Raw genomic sequence first — 12,575 nt, 5'->3', positions numbered from 1 at the left:
TGTCATAAGGAGGTGTTGGCATCAGGGGTGTTGCTGGCATGGAGAGGGAGCGTCGTGAGCAGGTGCTGGTGTCGGGGGCATCACTGGCAGTCGGGGCATCACTGGCATGGAGGGGGAGCATCGTGAGGAGGTGCTGGTGTCGGGGACATCGCTGGCATGGAGGGGGCGCATCATGGTGAGGGTGGGTGTCAGGCGTGTCAGTAGCATTGGGGGGGCTCAGTGTCGCCATGGCAGTGGGATGCTGGCAGGGAGAGGGGGTGTCTAACGAACTGGCGGGGGGTAGTGCCGCTGTCACAGCAGCGATGAGGGGGAGGCCGGCTAGGAGGGGTGAAGCCATGAGGGGTGGAGAAGGGCGCCTCGCTGTCACCCCAGCGATAGGGTGCTGGTGGGGAGAGAGGACGGGACTCTGCTATGAGCCGCTCCGAGGGGCCCCTCCGCCCAGAGCCCGGACGGGGCCCACCCCCGGTACCTGCTGCAGGCGAAGGTGGGAGGCCAGCGCAGGAGGCAGGTGCAGGAAGCAGTCCCGGGCGCCGCTGAAGGCGACAGTCACAGCAGCGCCTCCCGCGCCCCCTCCGCCGGGGTAGCCACTGCCCCACATAATGCCCGCAGCACCCAACCCCGGCGCGCCCCGGCAGCATCGAGCGGCCGCTCCGCGCCCAGGTAGAAAGAAGGAAGGAAGGAAGCACAAGCCCTCAGTACATTGCCCCCCACCCTCCAGCGGCATTGGTATGGCCCATCACAGGCCAATGAGAGTGCGTACCACGCTCACCCGCTTTCTCTGATTGGCTGGTCTCTCGAGGGATTCTGTTGGTGCTGTCTGGCCCGTCCAAATCTCTCTTGTACTTCCCCGCCCGGAGCCAATAAGAGCCCGGTAAACACTCCCCGTTTCTGTGATTGGCTGTTTTCTCGGGGAGCTGCTGGTGCTGCCTGGCTGTGGCGCGCGGGGGGAGGTGGGAAGATGGCGGCTCCTGGCGATGGAGTCGGCGGTGTCTGTAAACATCACGCGCAGCAGGACGTTTGCGACTCGCGCGCCAAGTACCGAGAGGGGCGCAGGCCCCGTGCAGTGAAGGTGGGAGTGGGAGTGGGCGGGGCGGGCTCTGGGTGGCTGCTGCCAGCAGGTTGTGTGTGGTGGGTACTGGTTAGACGGGGACCGGTCGCCTGGTTCCGCTCAGCCGAGACCCGCGCCACGGGGGTTAGGCCTGGTGGAGCCTCTGGGTGTCTTGCCTCAAATGCCCTCCCCCGCCCCCGGGTACGGAACACAGCCCGGCCCGCCGCTCCCCTCTCGCCGGGACACAGCCCAGGAACCCCTGGCGCGCAGCAGGTTACGGGCTGCTCTTGCCGCCGCCCCGTCCTCACTGGTGGAGCATCACCCCCGGTCCGAATGCTGCAGCGCCTGGAACTGTGTTAATAACTCCCTGTCCCAGTTCCGAACAAAGCCCTCCCCGACAATGCCACGCCACCCTGAGGCACCCCACAGCCCGGGGCTCAGCCCTAGCTCCCTAGCGAGATGTGGGTGCCAGTCCGGTCCAAAGGCCGCAGTCTGTCGCGGGTGGGGGGGCGGGGGAGAGGAGGAGGAAGAAGAGGCACGCTGTAAAATGATGCAGGATTTACAGGATTACAAATCATCCCCTCACACACACTCACCTACCTGGCGCTGGCTAGAAATTGATGAGGTTTCAGTCTGATAAAAATTGATGTAACACTTGCCCCCAAAAGGGTTAGGAACCACTTGATTGATTAACGTGTGTGCATCTCTCATTACAATAAACATCAATTTGTTCAGACCACAGTTTACCCCCCTTTTACACAAACTGGGTGGTATTGTGAATGTGAATCATTAACATCAGGAATGTTTAATCATGAAACTATAGGAAACTTTATTCACATTGAAGGAAATCCCACGTTATTTGAAAATTCCACTTGTACTATTTTTGTTTTGGGCCTCATTTTAGATATTTTGTTACGCACTGAGAAAGCCCATTACCATTCAGTTAAGTCATGAAATTGTAGAAAACAGAAATGGAAAGATTTATTCATTTATCTTGTCTTGAAAGGTTGAGTACAATGCATACAAATCCAGGGTCCAATCCTGCAAACATGCATGTAATTTTATTCACTCAATGGGACTACTCATATGAGTAAAGTTATTCTTGTTTTTATAGTATCAGGATTATAAAACACGATTTTGAAAGTTGGTTAAATTTGAGACCTAAATATTCCAACTGTAGCTCTTGTCAGCGTGTTATAAAAGGTAATTAAATCATATTCAGTGAATATATATGATTGACTAAAGGCTATTTGAAGAAAGCTGCTGGGTTGCAAAATAGTTTTCATTGTATTTTTTGTTTTGAGTTTTGGAAATATACGTGGCTCTTTTTATGTGGCATCTCCATTACTGGAGGCTTGCAAGCATGGTAGCCCATTCTGTATGATCCTCTGCTAATCTCTCTGTGGATGAATAGTTCTTTTGATCCACGCATGTCACATCACGCTGTCCATCCAAGATCTTCTTTTTCTGTCTTGTGCTCTTCTGTCATCAGCTTTACCTTGCAGTGCCTGTAAACATGCATCACCCACTGAAGCTCTTAAAATATGCCCTGCTATTCAGATCTTTTAATAAGATCTCTAATTAGATTTTGCTGAGTTCCAATCATCTCCAGTACTTCTTTGTTGGTTACGGGGTCTAGCCATGATTTTTTTCTATAACACCATAATTCGACGGATTGTAGTTTCTTTATTATTGATTCTTTGAATATCCATGTTTCATAGCTGTAATTTAACAGACCAAATGTAAGTTCTGAAGATTTGGAATTTAGTCTTCAGACTTATGTCCTTTCTTCTGAGATGTTTATTCTTCCAGAATGTCTCTTTCGCTCCTGCTATTCTGGTGTTGACTTTAGTATCAGATCTTCCAGTAATGATGCTTCCTAAGTAGTAATCATTTCTCAGTTGCTGTACAGCACTGTAATTAACTGGAATCTTGCTTGTTTTCCCAGGATCCTTGTATACCACCATAGTTTTTGTTTTATCTAGAGTTGAATGTGGACCATATTCTTTGCCATATTCATACATAATTTCCACTAACTTCATCAGACCTATTTCTAAATCAGCCACCAGCACCGTGTCATCTGCATAGCAAATGTTATTAACCCGTTTTCCATTACTTTTAACAGGGGCAGCTCCAGGCACCAGTGCAGCAAGCGCGTGCCTGGGGCGGCAAGCCGCGGGGGGCGGCCTGCCGGTCGATGTGAGGGCGGCAGTGAGGCAGCCTTCGGCGGCATGCCTGCGGGAGGTCCACCGGTCCCGCGGTTTTGGCGGTAATTCGGCGGCAAGTATGCCGAAGTCGCGGGACTGGCAGATCACCCGCAGAAACGCCACCTAATCCGTGTGACTGTGGACCGCCTGCAGGCATGCCTAACTGAAGCCCGCCTAACTGCCGTACTTGGGGCGGCAAAAAACATAGAGCCGCCCCTGCTTTTAATATATCTATTTTGTCAATTAATTAATCAAACACTATAAATGTTGAATAAAATTGGTGGCATTATACAGCTTTGGCTCACTCCTCTCTTGATATCCATTTCATTTTCGTCTGCCATTATAATTGCCTTCTGATTCCAGTATAATTGTATGACTCAAAGTTCATATCTCTCAGTCCTTACACTTAATATATTGAGCAATATGTAGTGGTAGATTCAGTCAAATGCTTTTTGGAAGTCAGTTAAGCACAAGTATACTGTTTTCCCCATTTCAGTTGATTTTTCTAATGTGATCTTCATTATTGTGCTCTTTGTAGGTGTGAAACCATATTGTTATTCACTTACTTTCTTATCAATCCCTGCTCCCTTGTGGATTGTCTTTTTGCTAGAGGCTAGGGTTCCAACCTGAAAAAAATGGCTGCACTTGATTCTTGAGGCGTTTGTGGAGTATTAGTGCCAAAGTTGTCATAATCACCCAACTTAACATTCCTCGACTGCCATGCAATCTGACTGGCCTTCAGTGTGAACCGGTGCCCTGCATGGCCAGACATGTGAAACTGGTGACCACAGGAATGTAAGGGGACTGAATCAACCTAGAAAGCACCCAATGTATGTGGACAAATGGAAAGGTGAAATGTTACAATAGGATTGAGATGTTCAGTATAGGTGGAGATGACTTTGTCACAAGTCTTCTGAGCAGCAAAGAATACAGAGTTATCAATGCAGGTGGATTGTGAAGTGGGAAAGGAGTGGGAATTATGGTAGATAGAACTATAGCTGAAAGGATTGAATAAGTGAATCTGTCATCTGAACCTGTAATGCTAATAGCAATAAAAGCATGTCCAATGATTATTCAAATATATGTCCCAAGAAACTGCAGATTCTGAAGAGGATGTTGAAAAATTCTGTGAAAACATTGAAGGAAATCAGTGGTGGAAAGAAAGATATAATGGTAATTCTTATCGGAGACTAGAATGCAAAAATGGAAGTTGAAAAAGGCCAACTGTCACAGATATTATTTGGTGCCAGTGAAAGAAATGACAGAGAAGAAAGATTCAGAGAATTTTGAGACACGGTCTCATTATCTGCAGTCATTTTCAACAAAAAGAAAGCACAAAGCATACATGAGAATCACCAGGAGGGATGAATAAAAACCAAAATTGATTTAATCATGATCAACCATAGGTATAGAAATTGTAGTAGGAAGATTAATGTTATGCCAAGCACAGATTGTGGATCAGATCATAGATTGGTAATGAGGAGCCAGAATATAAAACTGAAAAAGTTACACAAAGTCAAATACCTTGAAGCTCTGAGGACTTAGGAGATGGAAAGTCACTGCAAAGAAGTGTTGTGGATCATTAATGCAAATAAAGACCAAGTGACTTGGGAATGTCTGAAAGATGCTATCAAAAATCTGCAGATAAACCTGTATGGTAGAAGTTACTAGCTAAGACATCCCATGGATAACATATAAAATCATTGCTCTGGTGTATGAGACACAATGATCGACAAAAGAAAGAGAAGTACTGAAGACTAATGTGGGGGTCATGCATTCAAAAAGCTTCTTGAAAGACTCATTGACAATGCATTTTGACCTTAACTGTAATGAGTTTAGCGGATTTAAATATGGATTGAGCAGATGTGGAGCTTTTCATGGAATATATTCCTCATTATGCAACAGAGTCAGAATGATCTCTAATCCTGCATAACCTGCTGAATGGGGAAAACCTGTTTTATTCTGAATATCTTGTATCAAATGCTTCCCCAATGCACATGTGCTACATGGTCACTGCACTTGCAGAGCAGTCTGCTCTTAGTATGACACTGCACCGAGTCATGTCGTTTCTCCCACTGGGGATCCTTTTTCCCCAAGTAAATTCACCATGTTTTTAACCAAGAAAGATGTGACAGGAATACTTTCTTTTACTTTGCCAGTGCCACATGATAATTGTCCAGAAAATCAGCTGTTCATTGTTGCAAGGAATTTGCAATGTACTGGCTAGACTATAGCACTGCTCTTTACTGGATCAGACCCGCTCTTTACTGGATCAGACCTGCTCAAAAATAAGCCCTAGCACAAATGGTAGACACCTGCTTTTGGATCAGAATGATTGAGTTCTCTCCGCACTCACTGATGAGGAGGTCCTTGTTGACCATGGAATTCTTACAAATTCCTGTTGCGGTCCTACGATACTCCAAGCTCAAAATCAAAAGGGTAGATGTTTTAAAATTTTCAAAGTTCTAAGAGGGTTTTAGGTCCAATAGATAATATAAGAAAATTACTTGAGCTGTTTGAATATGGTATTTAATGTTTTATTGCAAGATAAAAGTATGAATATATTTAAATGTTTTTATTTCTTTCAGGTGTATACTGTCAACTTGGAATCTCGTTATTTGCTAATACAGGGAGTTCCTGCTTTGGGTGTTATGAAGGAATTAGTGGAACAATTTGCATTATATGGTGCCATTGAAGAGTACAATGCTTTAGATGAGTATCCAGCAGAACAATTTACAGAAGTTTATCTTATCAAATTCCAAAAATTACAGAGTGCAAGGTATTGCAATAGATATCTGTCTGCCTTCCATTTCTTGAATGTTTGGTGTCTTAATCTCAAGAAATTTACCAATATTAAAGTAATATATTCATCCCACTTAAATATATTTGGTACATACAAGAGTGGTGTGTTCTCCTCACCGTGTCTCAACTGAAACATTTATTACAAAGATAGATCAAGAGAATATCAGTGATCCTCAAATATGTTTGTTAAAGTGTGAAGTGTGACAACACTGGAGTAATGTAACATTTGAATACAATTTCCTTTTGTTTAGGATAGCCAAGAGAAAACTGGATGAACGGAGTTTCTTTGGTAGTTTGCTTCATGTGTGTTATGCTCCAGAATTTGAAACAGTCCAAGAGACTAGGGAGAAGCTGCAAGACAGGAGAAAGTATATCGCAAAAGCAACAAGTAATAGAGGTTTGTAATTGGACATCCTATTGAAAGTTTAAAATATCACTTTTGTTGTGGATATGTTTTGGCAAAGTAAAAATGTCTACTCTTATAGTTAATTGTTCATCTTTAATTTGCTGCAAAACGTGCATATCTGTCTTTAGTATTTTAAGAGCAGAATGGAAAGGCACCTCAATGTTTAGTGGATTCTAAATGATCAAAGTCACACAAAAGATGGTGAATGGGGGAAATAAGAAATGCACAGGTTTTAATGCTTCTGTTTCCCTGGTTTTCATTGTGTGTGATCTCATTTATCAGAAACATAAGCACGGCTAAGAAACATGGGGTGAGATTCTTATCCCCATTCTGACCCCTTTATGCAGGGTAAAAGGGCTGGAGTGGTGTAAACAGGCCGTAAAAATCGTGGATCCACCAAGAAGAGAATTCCCCTAGTGCAGGGACTGGTGATGGACATAGTTGGGGGTAGGATATGTCAATGGTGGGGCTGCAGCATGAAGCACTGTGGAGATTCCAGACAGTGTTGTAGCCCATAGGACAGCCCCAGGAGTTACTGTAACTTAGATAGCCTCACCCCGAGCAGCCCAGATTGGAAGGGCACAAAGCTGACTTAAAGCCACATTAACCAGTCACATTCCCTTTCCCTCCTCCTGCCCCTCCACCTTCGAGCTGTGAGATCTCCAAGAAGCACACCATAGAATCTCATCCCTAGATTTTATAGAGAGTTTAGGCTCCAGGTGTTTCATATATTGTCACTGTATGCTCAGATGCTTTGGTTCTGATTGGGGAAGATAATTGCACCAGTGAACTTCTGCAGTATAACAAAGAGGAAATAGTTTATATAGAATAGGTGTCAGGAACACACTGTCTTGGCTTTCTGAACTCTAGTGATTTCACACTTACTAATAATCATGAATAAGGTTAAGATTTTGTCATGTTTATTTTTAGTAAAAGTCACGGACAAGTCATGGGCAATAAACAAAAGTTCAGGGGAGCCCGTGACCTGTCTGTGACTTTACTAAAAATAACAGAGGCGGGCGGGGGGGGGGGGGGGGGGGGGGAGGAAATGACAGCTGGAGTCCCACTGTGGGAGACTGACAGGCCGAGCCGCACTGCTATGTGGGGAGGATGGGGGACACAGCCATGTGAGGGCGTACAGCACAGCTACAGCCGCAGCCATGGGGTTGTGTGCACAGCTCCAGCCCTGGACAAAGTCGCTGAGGGGCATGTGCACGGCCCCGGCTGCATTCCCAGCCATGGGGCAGGAGCGCACGGCCCCGGCTGCAGCTATGGCTGAGGGACGGTGCGCACAGCCCTGGCTGCAGCCACAGGGGGTGTGCACAGCTCCAGCCCCAGCGGAAGCTGTGGGGGGAGGGCATAAAGTCCTGGTTCCAGCCCAGCCACGTGGGGAGGAATGTCACAGTCCTGGCTCCAGCCCAGCTGCGAGAAAGAGGAGCATAGCCCCGGCTCCAGTGCCAGCTGCAGCCATGCAGGGCGGGGGCGCACAGTCCCAGCTCCAGTGCCAGCTGCAGCCATGCAGGGCGGGGGCGCACAGCCCTGGCTCCAGTGCCAGCTGCAGCCATGCAGGGTGGGGGCGCACAGTCCCGGCTCCAGCCCTGACTTCAGCTGCTGATAGCTGAAGAAGTCAGGGGGGGTCAGGTAAAGTCACGGAATCCGTTCCTGCCGTGACCAAATTGTATCCTTAATCATGAACTACAATTGCCTTTTGCTATCAACACTTTCGCACTTAATGGAATGAAGTCTGGATTGCCAGAAAGATAATGCAAGTGAATTAATGTTAAGAGGTGAAATGTTAAACTTCATGGGACTAATTTAATACTCCATCAAAAACAATGTAAAGAGAATTTTAACTTTGCAGTTAAGCACCTGCATCAGGAGATGCCAAAGTTAAGGTTGCTCCCTCCTTCTGCCTCTGTATTATGATTAGATTTGGAAGGATTATATTTTTATTGGTAAATGTCAGTAAAAACAGAGTTCACCATACACACACAAAATATTTCCATTGATGATAATCAAAATGTACAGATAGGCAAAGTAAGATAAGTGCTGCATGAGAATTTATTAGAGTTTAAGGATATTTACGGTGTGTATTTCTATATGTGATGTTGACAATTTGTATTGTAAGGATTATAAAGCTTTTAACTTTTTGAATCTCAATGTCTGTCACTATATAATTACTGTCTGACCCCTCCCATAATTTCCCGCAACTGTGAAAATTTAAATGGATAAGAATTGCAAAATATGATTAAAATCCATAATTTTGCACAATTGTGAAAATTTAAATTGAGAATCTTAAAATGCTTAAAAATAAACTAATATTATCCATCAAAATGATGATAAAAATTGAATTCTGCCAAGCTTAATTATGATACAGTCTTTAATTACATGAACACATACTATTTAAAAAGTTGGAAGAATTGTTTGCTTTCCTTCTTTCGCAAAAACTGCTGAAATGTTTTTGCTCAAAATTTCCAATATAATTAATAATCAAGCAGAAGCTGTGCTTGGAAAAGAGTTTGAAAGGTGAAACTTTTGAAAAATGAGTAACTGAAACTTGACTCTAGTGGTCAGCTTCACTTTAATTCAGCTATGCTAAATAAATGCTTTTATTTGTTATATATAATTTAGAGAAGTTATATAATAACAATCAACTACCTCTTTGTGTTAAAGTTCATTTTGTGGTAAAGAAGATACAGGAGCCTAAAAAGACTGTTTCAAAGAACTCAGAACATGACTTTCAACCAGAAACCTTAGGATTCAGTGCAGCGGATGCAAACACTGGTAACTGGGATCCATCTGCATGTTGTCCTTACCCTTACCAGCCATCTTGTGAATTTTCATCAAGAAACACAGCATGTCCTTCAGGAGGTCACTTTCAGAGGGTGTTGGCATTCCCTCAATATGTCAGTAACTGTGCTGAAACTTCTGAATCCTTTTGCCAAAGTAAACCTTTGACTCAAAGTGCACAACAGGGGGGATATACTAACACACCAGTTTCTCTTGTGCTGCAAAGAAAAGTTTCTTCTGATAATGGAATTGGGAGATTTATGCCCCGCACAACTCAACTGCAAGAGCGAAAGAGAAAGCGAGACCAAGGCAATCAAATAGACTTCATTGGAATAGACTCAGATAGTACCGGAGTCATTATTGGTCCACGGCTACCAGAAATACCAAAAGTGGACATGGATGATGATTCATTGAATACTTCAGCAAGTTTAATTCGAAATAAACTTACGGAGGTATGCACTCAAAAAACCCTTCTAATTTTGATTTTCAAACATATGTTTATATTCATCATTCATTAAAAATTGGTTTTAAATGTATTTATGGGGCTATACAGTAACTTACCTCAACATATTGGATATTTTTCCAGCAATTTGATAATAATGGGGCCTGATTCTGAGAAGTGCGAGCAACCATAATGCCCATTGAAGTCAGTCACAGGTTCTCATCTCCTCTCAGGATCAGGCCAAATGTCAAAAAAGCACCTAAAACCAAAGTGTTTTTTTAACCCTCTAATCATAATACTTTGATACTGCACCAACTTCGTGCTGTTGAAGTATTTTCATTTTATACAGTTTTGTTTTTTAGGCCTTTGTCATTTTTGGAAATAAAAGTATCATCAAGATACTGTTCATTTTCCATATTTGTTCATTTCCCCCGTACACCTCACTTTTCCTTGCAGTGGGGGTATCTAAAGCAGCTGACCACATATTTGAATTTTAGAGGTCTTCATAATGTTGGACTTAGACTCTGAAGAATTTAACACAATTTTGTTTATGGCAGACTGCATGACATCATTTAAATCTCTGCTGTCTGACTTAGTCTGCATTTATTTTGAATGAAACAAAAGCATACACATGCTGTGAACTGTCTTACTAGAATTTCCTTTTCTTTGCCTTTTAATTATTTGAAAATTATTTATATTTTCTTCATTGATGTTGCATACTGCCCCAGGTGAAATATTTTACTTGAACTGCTATATTACAATGAGGGGTTCAGGATTATTTTCAATTTCTGTGAACAGTAAAGGGGTTGAACAAGTAGGACAGCTTAAGCTAGCTCCGGCTCTGAAGTTAAGCAAAAATATAGTTAGAATTGCCATTTCTAAATTAATGAGTAAATAAATGGAGTGATAGTTTAGTCTGTCTTCCTCCAATGAATATGATTTAAATGAGATTTAAAGGAAACATCCTAGGAAATCAGTTTGCCTGATATGAGAGCTTTAATGGATGCTTTTCCACATTTCTTTGGGGAGACGATAAGGGACTGGCATGAAATAAACTAGTGTTTTGACAAAACACTTGAGTTCATTTTATTCCAAACTACCTACTTTATTCCCGATTTCAAAATGCAAAAAGCATTCAATCTTGGAACGTACAACTTTCAAAATGCAGTTTACTAACAGCTGTTTAGGGACTGATACTTGTACTCACATAGAGTAGCATTTCAGTTCACAAGTGGACTGATTTACTTCAGTGGATACTATCTGTAGCTGTAAAAAAAAAAAAAAAATTGAAGATATCCTATCTCCTAGAACTGGAAGGGACTTCGAAAGGTCATCGAGTCCAGCCCCCTGCCTTCACTAGCAGGACCAAGTACTGATTTTGCCCCAGATCCCTAAGTGGTCCCCTCAAGGATTGAACTCACAACCCTGGGTTTAGCAGGCCAATGCTCAAACCACTGAGCTATCCCTCCCCCCTACGCCAGCTCTTGATTCAAAATAAACAAACATTTTTAGTTTCAGAATTTACACTGATATTGTTGCACTTCGATTGCAGGTTGTATGCAGGTCTGGCAGTCGAATTTAAAGAAAAGCATTTGTAAACTAAACAAATATGTTACGGAGTCAGAGAGATTAAATGTGGTCCTCCAAATGCCATGTGTAGAGTCACTTTTCATAGTACAGTAGCCCTTTAATAAGAATTGTAATACTGTACATGAGGTAACATGCAATAGTAAACATTTTTCTTTTACTATTATACTATTCTATTTAGTAGGCTTAGATTAAGACAATCAAGAAACAGAGACCGCTACCTTCAATACAGAAAGCTATGTAGATTTGAAGGAGCTCAACTGCAACTAAATTGCTAAATCAATTAATGAATCACACATCACCTTCAATTAAAAAATAAAATAAAAGACAAAAACCCACTTTATTCCAAAGCACTTCTTCCTTTTTCCATTTGACAGTTTTAGTTGCAGGTGGCTAAACTATACTTTGATATTCCTCTATTGTTGATGTACATAATGAAAGTGTGCAACATTCTATCATTACCAAACCTTCAAAATCAATTTTGTTAAAATACAGCAAGTTGTTTGTCACTGATTCACTTGCTTGTTGATGCTGTACTGTTTTCTCAGTATTCCAGATTGTCATTCTAAGAATTAATTTTTTTATTTAATTTGTCTTTGTGCGTAACATTCATTTACAACTTTGTGTGGTGTAAAGCTTGTAATACAATTACAATGAACAAATACTGTACATTGCTCCTAAAATTCAAATATTGAAGTTACATAAACATCTAGGGACATTTATTCTAAAAGCAACAGAAGCAGGAATAATTACAATTTACTGATTTTGGACTTTTTCCTTTTAAAACTAGGTAGCAGTTTCTGTTCCAAAATCATCTGGGGAAAAGCCAGAGGATACTCAAACAAAGCCACCAATAAAGCAGAGAAGAAGAATATAGATACCCCTGGCAGCATCTTTGATGATCATCTGCCTTTAAAGGATGTAATTTCAATTTTTTTTTATTTTTGTAATGTCAAAGGTAAAGAAATATTAAATTGTCTGTATATTATAATGTATTTTCTAGCAGTAGCATAAACATTCATGATTATAAATCTTGTATTTTTTGACATTTCATTAAACAAATGTCTATAATTAGTAGCATTCTTGTATCTCAATAGCCAGACACACAGATAATATTTTATACCTCATGAAACACTAACTCCAACTCCTTTAAAAGCCATTTGTTATCCTCTTACCCATTTCTTCAGTAGCAAGTATACTGAAGTTAAGGAATGCAGAGATGTAGTATTAAAGTAAGAGTTCTGACTTGCTGCTGTTTTTACTGTCTTAAGAAAACTGATGCAGAGAAACTGT

At 42.1% G+C, this 12,575-nt stretch overlaps 2 protein-coding genes across 3 annotated transcripts in view; one reads left to right on the top strand and one right to left on the bottom strand.

Annotated features, from left to right (window-relative positions):
- The window catches only part of PEX1 (peroxisomal biogenesis factor 1), a 50,895-nt gene extending 50,297 nt beyond the window's left edge, over positions 1–598 (bottom strand). For both annotated transcript variants that reach the window (XM_065399732.1, XM_065399733.1), the window contains exon 1: positions 470–598. In XM_065399732.1, coding sequence (XP_065255804.1) covers positions 470–598 — 129 coding nt within the window. The remainder of the gene's footprint in view (positions 1–469) is intronic.
- A 337-nt stretch (positions 599–935) lies between these two features.
- RBM48 (RNA binding motif protein 48) lies at positions 936–12,527 on the top strand. The gene is made up of 5 exons (XM_065399735.1): positions 936–1,069; positions 5,844–6,034; positions 6,309–6,454; positions 9,137–9,705; positions 12,073–12,527. Exons 1-5 carry the CDS (start codon positions 959–961, stop codon positions 12,157–12,159), a joined length of 1,104 nt encoding a protein of 367 aa, XP_065255807.1. The 5' UTR covers positions 936–958; the 3' UTR covers positions 12,160–12,527.
- Positions 12,528–12,575: the final 48 nt, after the last annotated feature.

This window comes from Emys orbicularis, chromosome 2 (genome assembly GCF_028017835.1).
Source record: "Emys orbicularis isolate rEmyOrb1 chromosome 2, rEmyOrb1.hap1, whole genome shotgun sequence".
Classification (NCBI taxonomy): domain Eukaryota; kingdom Metazoa; phylum Chordata; order Testudines; family Emydidae; genus Emys; species Emys orbicularis.
The sequence above is the reverse complement of the archived record's forward strand: the minus strand, read 5'-3'. Positions and strand labels throughout refer to the sequence as shown.

Bases quoted from the DNA above. Each gene is read 5' to 3' on its own strand.
- RBM48 (XM_065399735.1), top strand. From the start codon at position 959: ATGGCGGCTCCTGGCGATGGAGTCGGCGGTGTCTGTAAACATCACGCG. The intron at 6,035-6,308 runs GTATTGCAATAG...CCTTTTGTTTAG, and splicing joins CAAAAATTACAGAGTGCAAG to GATAGCCAAGAGAAAACTGG. The intron at 6,455-9,136 runs GTTTGTAATTGG...TTTGTGTTAAAG, and splicing joins AAAAGCAACAAGTAATAGAG to TTCATTTTGTGGTAAAGAAG.